Raw genomic sequence first — 19,180 nt, forward strand, 5'->3', positions numbered from 1 at the left:
CGATGTCAATGCATACTGCCTGTGTGTACGTTTTGGCATCGAAGGATTCTTCTATTTTATGCACAAACTCGTGCAGGGCAGTTTCCACCGACCTTCCCTTGACATAGGCATGCTGTTTGTATTTGAGCAGTTCGCTGGATATCCAACTCTTTATCATGGTGTCCACAATACGTTCCATGGTTTTGAGTAGAAAGGACGTAAGGCTTATGGGTCTGTAGGCCTTTGGTGTAGCATAACTTGCCTTGCCGGGCTTCGGTATAAACACCACCCTTGGCTCCGGCCAGGCTTTCGGAGTATTCATTTAATTGAGAAATTTATTGTTGTGCAGTAATACATATTGCGTTATTCCATAAACATTAACAAAGTGATGTTTGTAGGCTGGAGGATGCCTAAAATGTTGAGTTTAAATCTCCTCGTCGACAACTGACAAAACCTACAAAGTACTTAAGTGGAGAGAATTGAAAAATATTTCCTCAAAGAGTGACAAATGTCAATTACGGATCTAGTTGGAACTAGCAGAAGTACTAGTTCCAGGGTCAACTGTTTACTCCAATACTAAATTCACCTATTGTTTACCCTAAAAGTAAACAAAAGTGGAACTAGTCCTGATTAGTTTGCAACTAGTGAATAAGCAGTTTTGGAACTAGTGGCCTGGACTATTGGGTTGGTTTAAGCGTCTCGGTGCGTGTGAGAGAGCCTAAGGGGGAAAGTGTGAGATTTCGAGAGTTCAAGTGGGTTAAGTAATAAATGAGCAGATTAATGAAAAAAGAAAAAAAGAAAATATGCGAGTCAGCCATAGCATGGCCCTTTCATGGCACAGTAATAAGTCGTTGTGTGTTCCTTTACGCCTAAACCATATTTCACTTTCTCTCATGTTATTCACTCTCTCTTCAATTCTCCCTCTCACATTCTGGCTACATGTCCAACAAGGTTATGTTGTGCTTATGTTGTTTTTAGACGGTTTGAATGGTTTCTGCATTACAATGGCTATTAAAACTTTTGGCATTGGCTTTGCTTTCGTTCTCCCCCGGCCCTATTAGAATGGGAGGAGTTTGGGTTGGAGTTGGGTAAGTCGATGTGTTGTGACTGCGAAGAACTGCAAAGAAAGACCTCATAAAATTTAATTCAAAACAAAAGAGGCTCTTTAACAGGATTCAATGGCAAACCATCAACAGTTGACATACTCATGCACATCCAGCAACTAGAGTTCTGTATTTCCCCCAAGAATGTCTCTCTGTTTGTTAGCTTCATGTTGCTTTATAAAGGGTAATTTTTTAAGAGATATAGAAAAAAAACACAAAATGGATAGTACGGTCCACACAATTTTATGTTTAAAGATAATTTCATGAAAATGTGCCACAAATGGTCCATCCGCATAGTCCAATTTTGGCGTACTCTTTCCAACATTTTGTCCGTTATTTCACGAATAAATTTTTTCTTCCAATGCGTCAATTGAAGCGGGCTTGTCTGTATTGACATGGGCTTTAACATAGCCTCACAAAAAATAGTCCAAAGGTGTTAAATCGCACGATCTGGGCTGCCAATTGACAGGTCCGAACGTGAAATAAAATGTTCACCGAACTCGCCTCTCAATAAATCCATTGTTATACGTGCTGTGTGGCATGTGGCACCGTCTTGTTCAAAACACATGTCATGCAACTCAAACTCTTGCATTTTTGCAAAGAAAGTTTGCTATCATCTCACGATAGCGCCCGTTCACTGTTACGTTACGATTCGCATTATCTTTGAAGAAGTACGGTCCAATGATACCATTTGCCTATAAACCGCATCAAACTGTGAGTTTTTATACCCTCCACCATAGGATGGGGGGTATACTAATTTCGTCATTCTGTTTGTAATTACTCGAAATATTCGTCTGGGACCCCATAAAGTAGATATATTCTTGATCGTCGAGACATTTTATGTCGATCTTGCCATGTCCGTCCGTCTGTCCGTTCGTCTGTCCGTCCGTCTGTCCGTCCTTCTGTCTATCGAAAGCAAGCAAACTTCCGAAGGAGTAAAGCTAGCTTCTTGAAATTTTGCACAAATACTTCTTATTAGTGTAGGTTGGCATTGTAAATGGGACATATCGGTCCATGTCTTCATATTGCTGCCATATAAACCGATCTTGGGTCTTGACTTCTTGAGCCTCTAGAGTGCGCAATTCTTATCCGATTGAAATGAAATTTTGCACGACGTTTTTTGTTATGATATCCAACAACTGTGATAAGTATGGTTCAAATCGGTCCATAACCATGATATAACTGTCATATAAACAAATCTGAGGACTTGACTTCGTGAGCTTCTAGAGGGCGCAATTCCTACCCGATTTGGCTGTAAATTAGATTCGGCCCGGCCGAACTTAGTACGCTTTTACTTGTTCTGAATGTATTGGTAGCTTTTGCAATGCTTCTGGCTGATCTTCACTCCAAAGTCAATATATCTGCTTATTTACGTACCCATTGGGTCAAAAATTAGCTTCGTCGATCAATGGAAGAAGCGAGCGATGAACTTTCTTAACGAAGCTCGCATTATCATAACGCAAATGAAAATTTAGCCCACTAAGGAACAGGGACAAACTTCTCACATATCAATAAGTGCAGTCCGAATCAAATCGAGTCCGAACGGTGGGCGAAGTGCGACACCTCTTTGGGGAGAAGTTTTACATGGCATCGTACCTCATAAATGTTGCCAGCATTAGGAGGGGAAAAACACCGCTGAAAACTTTTTCTGAAGGTCTCGCCAGGATTCGAACCCAGGCCTTCAGCGTCATAGGCGAACATGGTAGCTTCTGCACTACGCTCCAAAATATGGATCTATGGCCCCACAAAGTAAATATATTCTGGATCGTCTCGACATTCTTAGTCGATCCGTCCGTGCGTCGGTCGAACGCACAAACCTAGCAAATTGTAATTTTGCACAGATATTTACTATTGAGATAGGTCGTTGGGGATTGCAAGTTGGCCATATCGGTTTAGATTTGGATATAGCGCCCATATAAACCGATCTCCCTATTAGATATCTTGAGCTTCTGGAAGCCGCAATTTTCTTCCGATTTGGTTCTGTTATGATATCCAACAACTGCGCTATGTACGGTCCAAATCGGTCTATAACCTGATATAGCTCCCATATAAACCCATCTCCCGATTTGACTTCTTGAGCCCCTGGAAGCCACAATTATTGTCCGATTTGGCTTAAATTTTGCACATAGCGTTCTTCTATGACTTCCAATCACTGTGCCAAGGTCTATAACCTGATATCGCTCCCATATAAACCTTTCTCGCAATTTGATGTCTTGAGTCCTCACAAGCGGCAACTTTTGTCGGATTTGGCTGAAATTTTGCATGCACTGTTCTGTAAAGCCTTCCAACAACGTTACTAATTTCGGTTCAAATCACTCTGTGACCTGATATAGCTCCCATATAAACCGGTCTCTAGATTATTCTTGTTCGGCTCCTAGAAGCTTTAATTTTTGCTGGTTTGACAGAAGTTTGGTAGGTAGAATTAAATTATGCCCTTCAAATAAATTTAGTTTGCATGAATTTTCAGCAGAACCCACCACACCACACCAGGATTTGGCCCGGGTAATTGTTGGGTATCACATTGTTCAGTTCGTTCGGCAAGTCCGTTTGGGGGTTGGTGGCCGCTCCGACGCTTGGGACTACATTTGTATATCAATTCCGAACTCTACTTTCAAAGTCCTTTCATTTTGTCCCATATCAGCTTTCCGCGGGGTTTCAGACACAGACACAGGGATGTCAGATTTGCACTCTATTCTCAAAATATTTTCTCTGAATCTCTGTTTGTGGGGTTTTTTTTGTCAACCTTTGAGGTCCCTTATCATTGAGCTTAAACTTCAATCGGACTGCACTCATTGATATGAGAGAAGTATCCGCTGTTCCTAAATGGAATGTTCATGGGAAATTTAGTAGATGTACATGTAAATACTCTACTTTCAATGATAATGGAGTCGGGGGCCCATGAATATTTCGATATTATGAGTGGCGTTTTTTTCAAATTTACCACAATTACTTTGATTTTTTTTTTCTTGTTTCTCTCGGTAAACAAAGCCAATCGTTTGATACAACAAAAAATGGACTTTCCATTCAAAAAAAAAAAAAAACACTTTAATTAACTTCGTAGTGTATGAACAAGAAATGGGCCGCTATTTCAACAGAACATTTGAGCCTGTGAGTAAACATCCGATTTGGTTTTCTTTTTCTATTTGCTAAAAGTCAAATCAATTTTTAATTAAAAACGTGCAATTTTCCCAATAGCTTTTCTTTTTTTTCCTCTCGACTTACCTCATGGCAATACCAGCTGCCACACTTGCCACAATTATGGCCACGAGTAGTGAGGCCGAAATCGCAATGATGGTCCAACAAATGGAACCGCACTGCCACAATTGAGCGGTGCTAACCAGCCAATCATCGTAGCCCGGTCGTATGGAATGGGTGATGTATGTCTTCAAGTGAATTTCATGTTGTTCCAATATCAGCAGGGGTCTCCACTTAAAGGCTGCCGCTAATCCCTCGTCTGGCATCGATGCTCGTCCAGCATTGGCACTGAGGCTTGGCGTTAAACTTTCCAAATACATTCGAATGTTTTTGTCATGGCCTCCGGTGATGGTGGTGGTGGTGGCGTTGTTGCTATTTAAACTTTGCTGACTTCCGGTGCTGTTGCTGCCGGTTGTCTCTGCGGCATGTGAGGAGGCGGATGTGGCGCTTGTTAGGGGCCTCTTCCGCACCACATCCAGTACAATAAAGTCGTATTTTGGCACTTGACCTGATTCATTAATCAAGGCCTTGGCGGAAGCCTCCCCACCCAGGCTGTGGGATGCTTTGATGTTAGTTGGCAATATATTGGCAATTAAAAAATCGTAAAAGTTGAAAAAATCTATGAAACTACGAAGTCTGTCTATTAGGTGTTGTTCATAGTCCATGAAATGAGTTTGGCACAGATCTAGCAGCTGGCTGGCAATGCTTTCGTTTCTCGCTCCCTCCCGATCCAGGCATGGCTGATAGTTTAGGCAAATTTCATTTAAATCACGACGGGATTCATTCACAAACGGGCAATCTGTCAGCCATTCACTTAACGATTCCAATTTGTTGTGGATGACATTAGCCACAGAAGCGGAGGCGGCTGCAGCAGTTTGAGTGTGATTTTCAGTTGCCATTTCCGTTTCCGCAGCTGTTTCAGGCCGCACATGCAAGACCTCGGCCATCGATTTGTCCAAATGAATGGGCCAATCATTTTTTTCCTCTTCCCTGACATGTGTCAAAGAGGCTGGTGGCGGTGGCGGTGGCTGAACCTCTTTGCGGTGCCGTTTTTGGCGAAAATTCTGCACCAATTCAATGCCATTGTCATCAAAAGCCACATTAAGGAAATGGCGATAGTTGTCGCTCAGCACCGTCAACAGCAGTAGGTTGGACATTAGGGCCGAATCGGGATTAATGCGTGTCAGATATTTGTAAAAGCGATTTTCGGCATTAAACGATGTCGCCACAATGTCAATGAGTAACACCTTGGTGTGCTGCAAGGACTCCAGCAAGCTTAGCACTCTTAATGTGCTGTCGTCGTTCATGGCAGCCGTAATGATAATAGCTGCAAAGAAACAGACACAGACGGCAATTTCATTATTACACACACACACAACCAAACTCCTACATACAGTCACTCCCACATGTCCGCACTGCTTTAAGTGTGGCAGTACACTTAATTAGCAGTGGAGAATAAGAAAGGAAAGGGGAGCTGGCATTTACATATGGCAACATATGTTAATCCTTAGACCCTTCACACTCTTCTCACATGGGAATGGCCCCTAAGCAGGATGCACTCACCCACAAACTTACCTTTGCCAAATTTATCCTCTGCATGCAGGTCACGTATGTCATCTTCTCCAATTTCAATTTTGTACGGGATATGCATGTTGGCAGCTATGGCCATTGGTAATGCCCAATTTTCATCTGTAACAATCGAAATGGGACTATGTGACTTTACTTTCATCGATGTGTGCCAAAGGTAGACTTCCAATTGAATGGAAACATTTACAGATGATAATGAAATGTTGTGTGGGTGTGTGAGAGTGATTGTGTTTTTTTTTTTTTCGTTAGTGGTGTGAGGAAAGGGAAAAAGGCGGGCAAAGTTAATGTTGTTGTTCAATAAGATTTGTTTAGGCGTCTAATAGGTTGGATCATTGTGACTGATAAGTGAAAAGCTAAAAATGCTTGTATTTTAAGCGTAGTTCGAATAAGTGAAATTCATTTGCAGTTAAGCGGCAAAGCATATGTGAAGGTGAATTTTCTCTTCACCATAGAGAAACCAGTAAGGAAGGGCAAAAGTCGGGCGATGCCGACTGTATAATACCCAACACCTACCCTATAAGTACAATGTGGGAATTATATCCAATTGTGAAGCAATTTTGATGGACCTCGGCGAGCCAATATGTTCAAACTGTAAAAACTACGGTTGACAAATGACAACATTATGGCAAATTACCCAAAATTTGACGAACGTATATGCGGGAGCTATATCTTATTCTGAACCGATTCCGAGCAAACTTCTCAGATAATGTGGTAGTCGTCAAGGAAAACGTTGTGCAAAATTTGCCAGCTATATCTAAATCTGGACCGATTTCTATGAAATTCACCATTAATATTAAGAGTCATAAGAATAACCTTTCTATAAAATTGCAACAAAATCGGATAACAAATGATCACTTTTTTGCAATATTTCTCAAAGTCGGACGAACATATATATGAGAGCTATATCTAAATCCGAACCGATTTCGAGCAAACTCCTCAGATACCGTGGCAGTCGTCGAGCAAAGCGTTTTGCAAAATTTTGGAAAGATGGGTCAATAAATGCGCTTACTGTGACTCTAGAATTTAAAATCGGGCGATATACATATATGAGAGCTATATCTAAATCTGAACCGATTTCCATGAAATTCACCAGTACTATTGAGAGTCAAGAGAAAATTCCTCGTGCCGAATTTCGAGTCTCTGTTATTAAAAGACCATTTTATTGCAATATTACTGCAAATATATGAGAGCTATATCTAAATCTGAACCGAGATTTCGAGAGAATCGGTTTACAAATTACCATTTTATTGCATTATTGCACAAAATCGTCATGTCATTTTAAGTCGATCTAGACATGTCCGTCCGTCCGTCCAACCATCCGTCCGTCCGTCTGTCTGTCTGTCCGTCCGCCTGTTCGTCCATTCATCCGTCCGTCTGTCCGTCTGTCCGTCCGTCCGTCCGTCTTTCCATCCGTCCGTTCGTCCGTCTGTCTGTCTGTCTGTCGAAAGCACGCTAAATATCGAAAGAGTAAAACTAGCCGCTTGAAATTTTTTACAAACACTTCTTATTAGTGTACGTCGGTTGGGATTGTAAATGGGCCAAATCAGTTCATGTTTTGATATAGCTGCCATATAAACCGACCTTGGGTCTTGACTTCTTGAGCATCTAGAGGCCGCAAATCCCGTCCGATTTGACTGAAATTTTGCACGTGGTGTTTTGATATTACTTCCAACAACTGTGCTAAGTATGGTCCAAATCGGTACATAACCTGATATAGCTGCCATATAGACCGATCTTGGGTCTTGAGTTCTTGAGCCTCTAAAAGACGCAATTCTCGTCCGATTTGACTGAAATTTTGCACGTAGTGTTTTGGTATCACTTACAATAACTGTGTTAAGTGTTAAGTATGATTTAAATCGGTTCATAATCTTCTTCCGATTTTTTTCATATAGCTGTCGTATTAACCGATCTTGGATCTTGACTTCTTGAGCCAATAGAGCGCCACATTCTTATCCGATTTGGCTGAAATTTTGCATGAGCTGTTTTGTTATGACTTCCAACAACTGTGCTAAGAATGGCGCAAATCGGTATTTAACCTGATATAGCTGCCATATAAACCGAATTGGGATCTTGACTTCTTGAGCCTCTAGAGGGCACAATTCTCATCCGATTTGAAAGAAATTTTCTACAACGGCTTCTCTCATGACCTTCTATTTACTTGTCTTATATGGTCTGAATCGATCAATAGCTTCATGCAGCTCCCATATAAGCCTATCTCCCGATTTTGCTTCTTGATCCCCTACCACTACTGTGGTGTAGGGTTTGTATTTGTGAATTAGTTTGTAACACCCAAAAGGAATAGAGATGGACCCATTGATAAGTATACCGACTGACTCTGAATAACTTTCTGATTCGATTTGGCTTTGTCCGTCAGTCTGTCTGTCCGTCTGTCCATGTTAATTTGTGTACAAACTACAGGTCGCAATTTTCATCCGATCGTTTTCAAATTTGGTATGGGCATGTTTTTCGGGGCCTAGAGACGAAGCCTATTGAAATTGGAAAAAATCGGTTCAAATTTGAATATAGCTCCCATATAAATGTTCGTTCGATTTGCAGTAATAACGCAATTAAATGATCATTTATTACCCGATTCTCTAGAAATTTGGCAGGAAGGATTTTCTAGTGATTCTCGACATTACAGGTGAATTTCATGGAAATCGGTTCAGGTTTAGATATAGTTGTCATATACATATATTGCCCGATTTTCACTTCTAGAGCCATTGGAAGAGCATTTTTTGACCAATCTTGCCAAAATTTTGCACAACGCTTTTCTCGACGACCAACACATATTCAAATTTTGCATAATATTGAAAATTTTGCAAATTTTTGCCCATTAACATTCCACTGAGAAACTGGGACAAACTTCTCACCTATCAACGAGTGCAGTCCGATTCATGTTTAGGCTCAATGATAAGGGGCCTCCTTTTTATAGCCGAGTCCGAACGGCGTGCCCCAGTGCGACACCTCTTTGGAGAGAAGTTTTACACGACATATTACCTCACAAATGTTGCCAGCTTTAGGAGGAGGATTTGAACCCAGGCGTGTAGCATCATAGGTGCACATGCAAACCTCTGCGCTACGGTGGCCTCAAATTTTGGGTAATTTGCAATAATGTTGTCATTTGTGAACCGTAGTTATAACAGTTTAAACATATTTGCTCGAAATTTGATACGGATTGTTTAATGACCCGTCAGAAAACATCCGGTGAGGGCCATCAAAATTGGTTCAAAATCAGACATAGCTCCCAATTTGTACCTATAGGGTAGGTGTAGGCTATTATAAAGTCGGCACCGCCCGACTTTTGCCTTTCCTTACTGGTCTTTTATCTCACTAAAGCGAATCCCATGTGTGACAATAAATATGAATGGTTTTTTTCATTATGTTTCACTTAAGCGGTATGGTATTTTGTATTATAGCCTACAACATTACGCAGTTTCGACTGTATTGAGTGAATAATTGGCTACACGAGACTGTTGCCGTTGCTATTCTTTATAGCATTCCTTCCTTTCCCAATCGAAAAATCTCAATCACCCCAATGTTAAGCAACGCCAAGGTTTTCAATAGACGTAAATTTAAATGATATCATCAGCTTGGGGAAAACCCCATTCCTACATCAAACGTTGTCTCGGAGAATTCCCCTTTATTAACATCAATGGGAACCAAATATTGAACAAAAGCCAGCATAACTAAAAATATGCTGTTAAAAAACAGGAGTAATCTCCTTTGAGCCTTCATTGGCTATTTGGCTTATTCAATTGTTTCGAGTTGCCCTTTAAATTGATTGAAACACCTGTTGTTGTTCGAATGAATGCAAATTTAATTTTAATTCCAAAAAAAAGAGAGTATTGATGGCATTGTAATTTATGTTAATTAACATTTTAGTTCTGGTTACCTTTGACATTTAATTAGTTTTCTTTATTCACCTCCATTTCATTTGCAAACATTTCTCAGGAGTATGCAAGTAAATGTCAGGAGTTTCCATGCATATTTGCATCCAGATGCAACACTTCGTAACATAGGCAGTTTTGAACGAGTTGTTATACCCTCCCACGTAGGATGGGGGCATACTAATTTCGTCATTCCGTTTGTAACACCTCGAAGTATGCGTATGCTAAGACCGCATCAAGATATATTCTTGAATGTCATGAGATTTTCGGGTCGACCTAGCCATGTCCATTCGTCTGTCTGTCGAAAGCACGCTAACTTTCGAAGGAGTAAAGCTAGGCGCTTGAAATTTTGCACAAATACTTGTGAAGGTCGGCTAGGATTATAAATGGGCCAAATCGGTCCATGCTTTGATATAGCTGCCATAAAAACCGCTGTAGGATTTTGACGTCTTGAGCCTCTAGAGGGCGCAATTGAAAATTTGCTCGTAGTGTTTTGGTAGCACTTCCAACAACTACGCCAAGTTTGGTTTAAATCGATCCGTGTTTTGATATAGCTGCCATTTAAACCGATCTTGGGTCTTGGGATCTTGAGCCTCTAGAGGGCGCAATTCTTATCCGATTTTATTAAAATTTTACACGTAGTGTTTTGGTATCACTTTCCACAACTACGCTAAGTATGGTTTAAATCGGTCCATGTTTTGATATAGCTGCCATTTAAACCTATCTTGGGTCTTGAGTTCTTGAGCCCCTAGAGGGCGCAATTCTCGTCCGATTTAACTGAAATTTTGCCCGTAGTGTTTCCAATAACTACGCTTAGTATGGTTTTAATCGGTCCATGTTTTGATATAGCTGCCATATAACCCAATCTTGGGTCTTATCTTCTTGAGCCTCTATACGGCGCAATTCTCGTCCGATTTGGCTGAAATTTAGCATGAGGTTTATTGGTAGCACTTCCAACAACTATGCTTAGTATGGTTTTAATCGGTGCATGTTTTGATATAGGTGCCATATAAACCGATCTTGGGTCTTGACTTCTTGAGCCTCTAGAGGGCGCAATTCTCGTCCGATTTGACTGAAATTTTGCACCTAGGGTTTTGTTATCACTGCCAACAACTATGCTAAATATGATTCATATCGGTTCATAACCTGGTATAGCTGCCATATAAACCGATCTGAGATCTTGACTTCTTGAGCCGCTAGAGGGCGCAATTCTCATCTGATTTGGCAGACATTTTGTACAACGGCCTCTCTCATGACCTACAATATACGTGTCTAATATGGTCTGAATCTATCTATAGCTTGATACAGCTCCCATATAAACCGATCTCCCAATTATGCTTCTTGAGTCCCTACAAGGCGCAATTCTTATCCGAATGGGCTGAAATATTACCCAATGTCTTCCACTGCAGCCTTTAACATTCATTATTGGGGGGATGACCACACTAAAAATTGTTTTTGCGATGTTCTCGCTAAGATTCTAACTCGGGGTGAGATGTTAATCTCTGTGCACTTCAATGAAATCAATTGTTTTCTCTCAACAAAATGAGCCATTTTGATGGACTAAAAGATGACATATTTTTGGTTGGGCAGTGAATGACTTTCAATCAACTTTAGTTTCGACTCTCGTATTTGCATCCACAACACAAAATCCTTGAGTTTGATTAATTGTGGTTTGTCCTTTGTCGTTTGTGGGTTGGATCTATGTGTGGCAAATAAGTGGGTGTGTGTAAGGGATTTCCTATTCAGCTTCTACATTAAATAGCTTGAAAGTCTTGTTCATGCCAAGCATACAATACACGACAATGGTATTTATAAATTATGGCATTAAATGCTTCAAAAGGATTCACAAATTATGTATTTACCTCAGAAATGTGTAAAAGGATTTTCGCAGGAATTTGTTGCTTTCATTTGGAATTTAAAATTTGAATGGTCATTATCACACCCTCTTTTTGATTGTAGTGGAAATTCTTGTTGATCTCTTGTCAGTGTGCACATGACAATGCACTGCAATATCCTGCAAAGTATGGCAGGTTTCTCATATTCATGGACCAACAAAGGGAAACGGCACAGGTTTCTTGTGCTTCGATATGATGTATAGAGAGAAAGAGGAAGAGAAGCGTAGAGAGGGAGAGAGAGCCGTTCGCCAGCTCATACAAATCATAATAAAATAATGTTATGGGCTGCGGAGTCATTACCATCGTAAATGTGTCACTAAGGTATAGTAAATTATTCTATGTCCACCCCGCTTCGTGCTGCTCGCAATCCTTTGGTGAACATAATAGTTTGTGTGTGTGTGTGTGTGTTTTTGTTATTTTATAGATGTTCATGTTGGTGTTGATGGCGCTGGTGTAAACATGCATATAAATGCAGACTTATTTTACATATTTCCGCTTGTTAAGCAGAATAACGGAATATTGTTCCGGCATTAAATTATCACTTTAATTAGTTTAAACACTTGCAAAAGTTTTGTGTTAATGCCAATTTTATAAAGGCAATGCCAATTAAAATCGTTTATGTCTTTGTTGTTGAGTTCCCAGCTATGGGAGTGGATCACATCAGGGATTTCAGTTCATGCCCATGCAGTGGCTCATTTAAATAGAGGTAAGAACAACATTTTTGAAAAGACTAAGTCTAAATTTAATATTAATTTGAATTCTACTTCTATTTCTTTTTAGTATCGAGTCGTAGCATATGTATGGGATAAAGAAGTTAAACCAAAGTATGAGTCAATGTATCAACTTGTTTAAGTCAAACCAGTTAGGCTCTACAATTTATTTGTGTACGTAAATATAGGGCCTCTATATTTACTATTGGTTTGCCCAAAAAGTAATTGCGGATTTTTTAAAAGAAAGTAAATGCATTTTTAATAAAACTTAGAATGAACTTTAATCAAATATACTTTTTTTACACTTTTTTTCTAAAGCAAGCTAAAAGTAACAGCTGATAACTGACAGAAGAAAGAATGCAATTACAGAGTCACAAGCTATGAAAAAATTTGTCAACGCCGACTATATGAAAAATCCGCAATTACTTTTTGGGCAACCCAATACATGGCCTCGATTTTGATGCACTTTGACAGACGTGTTCAGATCGACAATGAAATGATCCGTGGTAAATTTCATGCAAATCGGTTCAAAATTTGAATGATTATGGACTCAAAGGTGAATACTCGAGTCGATGTATTCTGCCAAATCGGATGAGAATTGCGCCCTCTAGAGGCTTAAGAAGTCAAGATCCCAGATCAGTTTATATGGCAGCTATATCAGGTTATGTACCGATTTGCGCCATACTTAGCACAGTCATTGGAAGTCATAACAAAAGAACTCATGCTAAATTTTAGCCATATCGGATGAGAATAACGCGCTCTATTGGCTCAAGAAGTCAAGATCCAAGATCGGTTTATATGACAGCTATACCAGAATATGAACCGATTTGAATCATACTTAGCACAGTTGTTGGAAGTGATACCAATAACACAATGTGCAAAATTTCATTTCAATCGTATAAGAATTGCGTCCTCTTGAGGCTTAAGAAGTCAAGGTATGTATCGGCTGAAAGATATATATAAGAGCTATAGCTAAATCTGAACCGATTTTTATGAAATTTTGCACACGTATTGGGACGCCACAGTGGTGGTGTAGGATATAAAATCGTATAGCAAAAACGTAATCTGCATAAAATTTTAAGAACATTTTGCGAAAAAACATTGGATCTTGCAACAAACCCCGATCTACGTCTCTCGACTTGAAAACCGTTGAATCTACACTGAGAGAAAAAGGAAGGTGCTTTATCAATACCAGCTGGTTTCCTTTTATTCGCGTTATTGGCAGAGGCAAGAGAAGACTTAGCCACCCAAAAGTTTTAAAAATTTTATTGTTTTCGGCAAAATTTGCTAATTTTATTGCTATCCAAAGGGTTTTAGCAGCTATATCCAAATATATACCGATCTGAACCATATAGTGCACGATGCTTAATAAGGGTCACTGTGCCCTAGGGGGCTGGCTCATTGTGCCTAGCGAAATCGCTCAATAAATGTGCTTGTTATAGGTGTAAGACCTTAAATCGGGAGATTGGTCTATGTGGCAGCTATATCTAAATAAAGACCGATCTTAACCATACTCGAATAATAAACGTGGTTTTCTGGTGCCAAGAACTTAAATCGGGAGATCGGTATATACGGCATTTATATCGAAATATGGACCGATCTTAACCATACTCAGTACGAATGTCGAGGGGCATAACGTAACCCATTGTGGAAAATTGCAGTAAAATCGGTTACAACTTCACATTTATGGGCCTAAAACATTAAATCAGGAAATTGGTATATGTGGCAGCATATCCAAATCTGGACATATCTGGGCCGTATTGGACAGCGATTTCGAGGAGTCTAATACAATACATTGTGCTAAATTTCAGCAAACTCGGTTAATAAATTTACCTTTTGTGGCAGCTATATCTAAATCTGGCCAGATCTAGACCGTATTGAATAGGGATTTTGAGGAGTAGAATGCAACATATTGTGCTAAATTTCAGTTTAATCGGTAAATAAATTCACCTCTTACGGGCCTTAAATCAGTAGATCGATATATATGGCAGCTACATTCTAGTATGGACCGATCTGGACCATATTAAACAGGAATATTGAGAAGCCTAACACAACTCGCTATCCCAAATTTCGGGGAAATCGGACTATGAATGCGCCTTTTAGAGGCCCAAGACAATAAATCCAGAGATCGGATTGTATGACAGCTGTATTCAACTCTGCACCGATTTGGTACGTATTAAACAAGGATGTCGAGGGGTCTAAAACTCACTGATCCAAATTTCAGCAAAATCGGATAATAAATGTGGCTTTTATGGGCCTAAGACCCTAAATCGGCAGATCGGTCGATATGGCGGCTTTATCAAGATATAGTCCGATATAGCCCATCCCCGAACTTATGGACAAAAAAAAAAAAAAAAAAAAATCTGTGCAAAGTTTCAGCTCAATAACTCTATTTCTACAGTCTTTAGCGTGATTTGATCAAACAGACCAATGAACGGACAGATATGGCTAGATCATCTTAGATTTTTGCGACGATCATGAATATATATACTTTATAGGGTCGTAAATGGATATTTCGATGTGTTGCAAATGGAATGACAAAATGAATATACCCTCATCATTCGGTGGTGGGTATAAAGAAGTGTGTAGAAAAGCTTAACTTAGCTCACTGTCCCCAATTTCAGTAAAATCGGTCAACAAATACGCCAAGGCCTTAAAACGAGAGATCGGTCTATATGGCAGCTTGGTTCGGATCTGGACCGATATGGGCCAATTTTGAAAAACACAACTGACAGACCCAAATTTCAATGGGTAAATGTGGCTTTTATGGATATACTAGCTGACCCGGGCCCGCTCCGCTGCGCCTTCTTTTACTTTATATGGTACAAAAGTTTCCTTGGAATATTTATTTTCGACAATTAAAGAGTTTTTAGTGAAATACCATGCTAACTTGCCTAACAGTTTAACAATATAAGTGCTTTTGTCTGAATCCCATATGATCTTTATTGCTCTACGAATTTAAGTTTGGATGTATGGTGCACTCCATTCTCAAAATACTTCATTTCAGCCCGATATTCTCATGATGTCTGATTTAGTGGTGTTTTCGGGGGAGAGGTTGACCCCCAGATACTTGGCCCTGAAAGAATATCAGCATCGTGGTCTTCTCTCAAATACCATTTATTTAAACCCCATATTGCCATTGGCTTAAGAGGAGTTTACAGGGTGAGGCGTCCCCCAAACATAGGCCCCAAAATAGGTTATTAAATTCGTTTCCTAATCTCAAATACCTTTCGTTTGAGCCACATATTTCCATGGTCGAAAAATTGTTACCCTTTGGGGGTGTTTTGGGAAAGGGGTGATGCCCTCAATACATGGCCCCACATTTCGATATAAAATTCGTATTCTACTCCCAAATACCTTTATTTGAGCCCCATATTGCGATGGCCAAAAAAAATTTTTTTTTGGGGGGGGGGGGGGGGGTGGTGGTAGACCCCCAGAAAATTGGTCCCGAAAATGGGTATCAATTCTTGCTCTACCCCACAATACCTTTCATTTAAGCTCCACATTGACATGGTCGGTAAATATGCCAGGTTTATAGGAGTTTTGGGGATTGGGGTGGTCCCCCAAACAGTAAGCCCAGAAAATATATCAGCAACGTGCTCTATTCTCATATATCTATATATCATTTATTTATTAGCATTGGCCTCAAAATTGGATATGGAATTCGTTTTCTAATCTCAAATACCATTCATTTAAATCCCTCATTGCAAAAGCTAGCAAATATGTCCGGTTTGGGGTATGGGCCCTAAAAAGTATGAATATTGAGCTCCACTGCCTCAAAGAGCCAAATTTTCTGGTGAGCAAATACGTCCTATTTGGGGTTGTTATGGTGGTGGGATGTCCGCTAGACAGTTGGCCTCTAATGTTGATATTAGTTACGTGGTCTACTCCCACATACCTTTAATTTGAGCCCCATATTTCCATAGGCGGCAAACATGACCGGCTTGGGGGGTGTTTTGGGTGATGGGCGGCCACTCAGTGACTTGGCCTTGAAAATATATATCGGATTCGTGTTCCACTTTAATAACCCTCTTGTTTGAGCATCATATTGCAATAGTCAGCAAATACTTTCAATTTGGGTGGTGTTGTGGGGGTTGGGTGTCCCCATAGACACTTTTCCCGATTATTCATATCAAATTTGTGCTTTACTCCCAAATACCTTTCATATGAGCCCCATATTGCTATGGTCGTAAATTTGTCCCCTTTGGGGGATGTTTTTGATGAGAGGCGGCCCCCAAACACTTGGTCCCATATTTGGATATCAGATTCGAATTCTACACTCAAATAGCTTTTATTTAAGTTTGGGGGGTGTTTTGGGGAAGAGGTTGACCCCCAGAAACGTGGTCCCACATTTGGATATCAGATTCGTATTCTACTCGCATATACCTTTCATTTGAGTCCCATATTGCCATGGTCGGTAAATATGTCTGATTTAGGGGTGTTTTGGGGCTTGGGGTGATCCCCCTAGCACTTGGTCCGACAATTGGATATCAGATACGTTTTCTTATCCTAAATACCTTTCATTTGAGTCTCATATTGACGTGACTGGTCTAAATATATGTTTGGTAGGTTTTAGGGTGGGGCAGCCCCCCTAGGTACCCCATCCGAAATTTGGATACCAAATATTTATTTTTGGGTACTATATGGGAGCACACAAAATTTCGCTAAAATTGCACCACTCATCTCCGAGATCTGGCGTTTCTGAAAATTGTGGTAAGGGGAGGTTCCGCCCCCTCCCCTTCAGACATCAAAAAATGAAGTACCCTATTTTCGCCACGGCGTCATTATGCACCATCTGTGAACATGAATTTCAAGAAAATCGGTTCAGCCGTTTCTGAGTCTATAAGGAACACACAAACATACAAACAAACAAACACAAATTGATTTTTATATATAAGATAGACAGACGGACGGACGGGCAGATCTGGCTAGATAGTCTTAAACTTTTATCACGATCAAGAATATATATTCTTTATAGGGTCGGAAATGGATATTTCCATGTGTTGCAAACGGAATGACACCCTCCTTCTGGGGAGGGTATAACAAATGAGATCTGAACCTGCTGTTGCAAGCAATGGAAAAATGGCTTATTCCTTATTTGTCTGTCATCATTACCTAATGTAAAGGGTTAACATTAAATGGGTCACATAGTCCTTAAGGTTTTAAGAAAATTGAGCTTTGATTACATTGTCAGATGAACCCCTTGCTAAGTTCCTTCGGGAAATGTAGGCAACTAACTATGAGCGATTGGGTGTAAATAATGTTAAGGTATCGCACATAACTACCACAATAAACACTTCAATGCATTACCATCTTTTGCATACAGCTTGTGGCATTTCAGTCTCTTACAATATATAACTGACTAAGTGGTGTGTGTGTGAGTGTGCATGGGTGCGTGTGGAATAAATGCATTTGGAATTCCTTGAAATGTATGCAAATCTATTTAAGCGCATGTGTGTGGTGTGTGTGTGTACGTATGTCTAGGTCTATGTTAGCATGGAAAGTAGCAAAAGTACTTTAGCAATTCTGGCCGCATGCTAACATCAGCGAAACGTGTTTTCATTTAGCAGAATTAAGTGTAAACACCTGTAATATTACACCCAGTAAGATGTTCATCAACACACACACACACACACACACGCACTCACACTCAAGTGGGAGTGCCCAAGGAATGCAAAGAACTAAATTGAAGCGACGACATGTGTAATGTGAGAGAGTGTTGCATCCGTATGTGAAAATACACTTCTGTGGAACTACTACTCATACACCCACACACAATTACTGAAAATAATCTAGTTAACAAGTTACGTTTGTATTGGTGCACATGCATGGGTATTCTTAAACATTCTTGAAAATGGTTGAAAGGGTAATTTCGCTTTTAAACCTGAAGGCATCTCAGAATAATGAAAAACAAGAATGGATGATTTTGCTCAGCACCAAAGATGCTTGTTGGGTCTGATGTCTCTGATTGCAAGGATACGGCTACTCGGTGTTGTAAAGAGCTTACTTTGGCAGTTGGTGAAACATCTCAAAAGCAGAATCCACTAAGAGGAGAGCACATGACTGAAGACTTTTGCTTGGCTTTGTGTGTGGTCGCATAAAATTCTTTACAAACTCAATTAACATCTGACATACGAGAATATTATGTATCTATGTGTGTGTATGTACATGTGTATGGATATTTTAAATGTGCAAATAAGAACTATCATAGCAATGTTTAAAGCTCTTTTTACTAACGAGTTCTAGCACAATTGGTAATTGGGGCCATGTAAATGGTTCAGTAGTGGATGGAGTATCATAAATGTGGATGACATACATATTGTTTTAAGCATTATTTTTCTTAATTTTGTTGTAATTGTAGCTATGGCAGAATTACAATTCCTGCCGATGTATTGAGTGTGGTGCCCCACTTTAAAATATCAGAAACATTGACTGACATTCGATAAATTAGCAGGACACTATGTATTGCTGTGCGAGTTATTTAAGATTGAAAACATTCTGCTTTTAAGCTGTACTACGTTGGGAGGCCACCGTAGCACAGAGGTTAGCTTGTTCGCCTATGACTCTGAACGCCTGGATTTGAATCCTGGCGAGAATAGCAGCTATGGTTATCTCCGCCTAACCATTACTCTATCGGTATGCTTGTTTATCGGTTTATCTCTCCTACTTGTACGACATCCATTTTTTGAATAAGCTCAGTTTTCGCATAGCTTCAAATTTCGTACTCAGGAACGTAATACGAAACATTTTTTAAGTAAAGGGTGATTTTTTTGAGGTTAGGATTTTCATGCATTAGTATTTGACAGATCACGTGGGATTTCAGA

At 39.9% G+C, this 19,180-nt stretch overlaps 1 protein-coding gene across 4 annotated transcripts in view; it reads right to left on the reverse strand.

Moving 5' to 3' along the window:
- Positions 1-19,180, reverse strand: part of LOC106095623 (uncharacterized) — a 190,469-nt gene that overhangs the window by 17,092 nt on the left and 154,197 nt on the right. For all 4 annotated transcript variants that reach the window (XM_013262885.2, XM_013262884.2, XM_013262886.2 and 1 more), the window contains exons 5-6: positions 5,853-5,966; positions 4,305-5,604 (exon numbers count right to left, since the gene is read on the reverse strand). In XM_013262885.2, the coding sequence (XP_013118339.2) occupies positions 4,305-5,604; positions 5,853-5,966 (1,414 nt within the window). The remainder of the gene's footprint in view (positions 1-4,304; positions 5,605-5,852; positions 5,967-19,180) is intronic.

The sequence above is a fragment of the Stomoxys calcitrans genome, chromosome 2, assembly GCF_963082655.1.
Source record: "Stomoxys calcitrans chromosome 2, idStoCalc2.1, whole genome shotgun sequence".
In the NCBI taxonomy this organism is placed as follows: Eukaryota; Metazoa; Arthropoda; class Insecta; order Diptera; family Muscidae; genus Stomoxys; species Stomoxys calcitrans.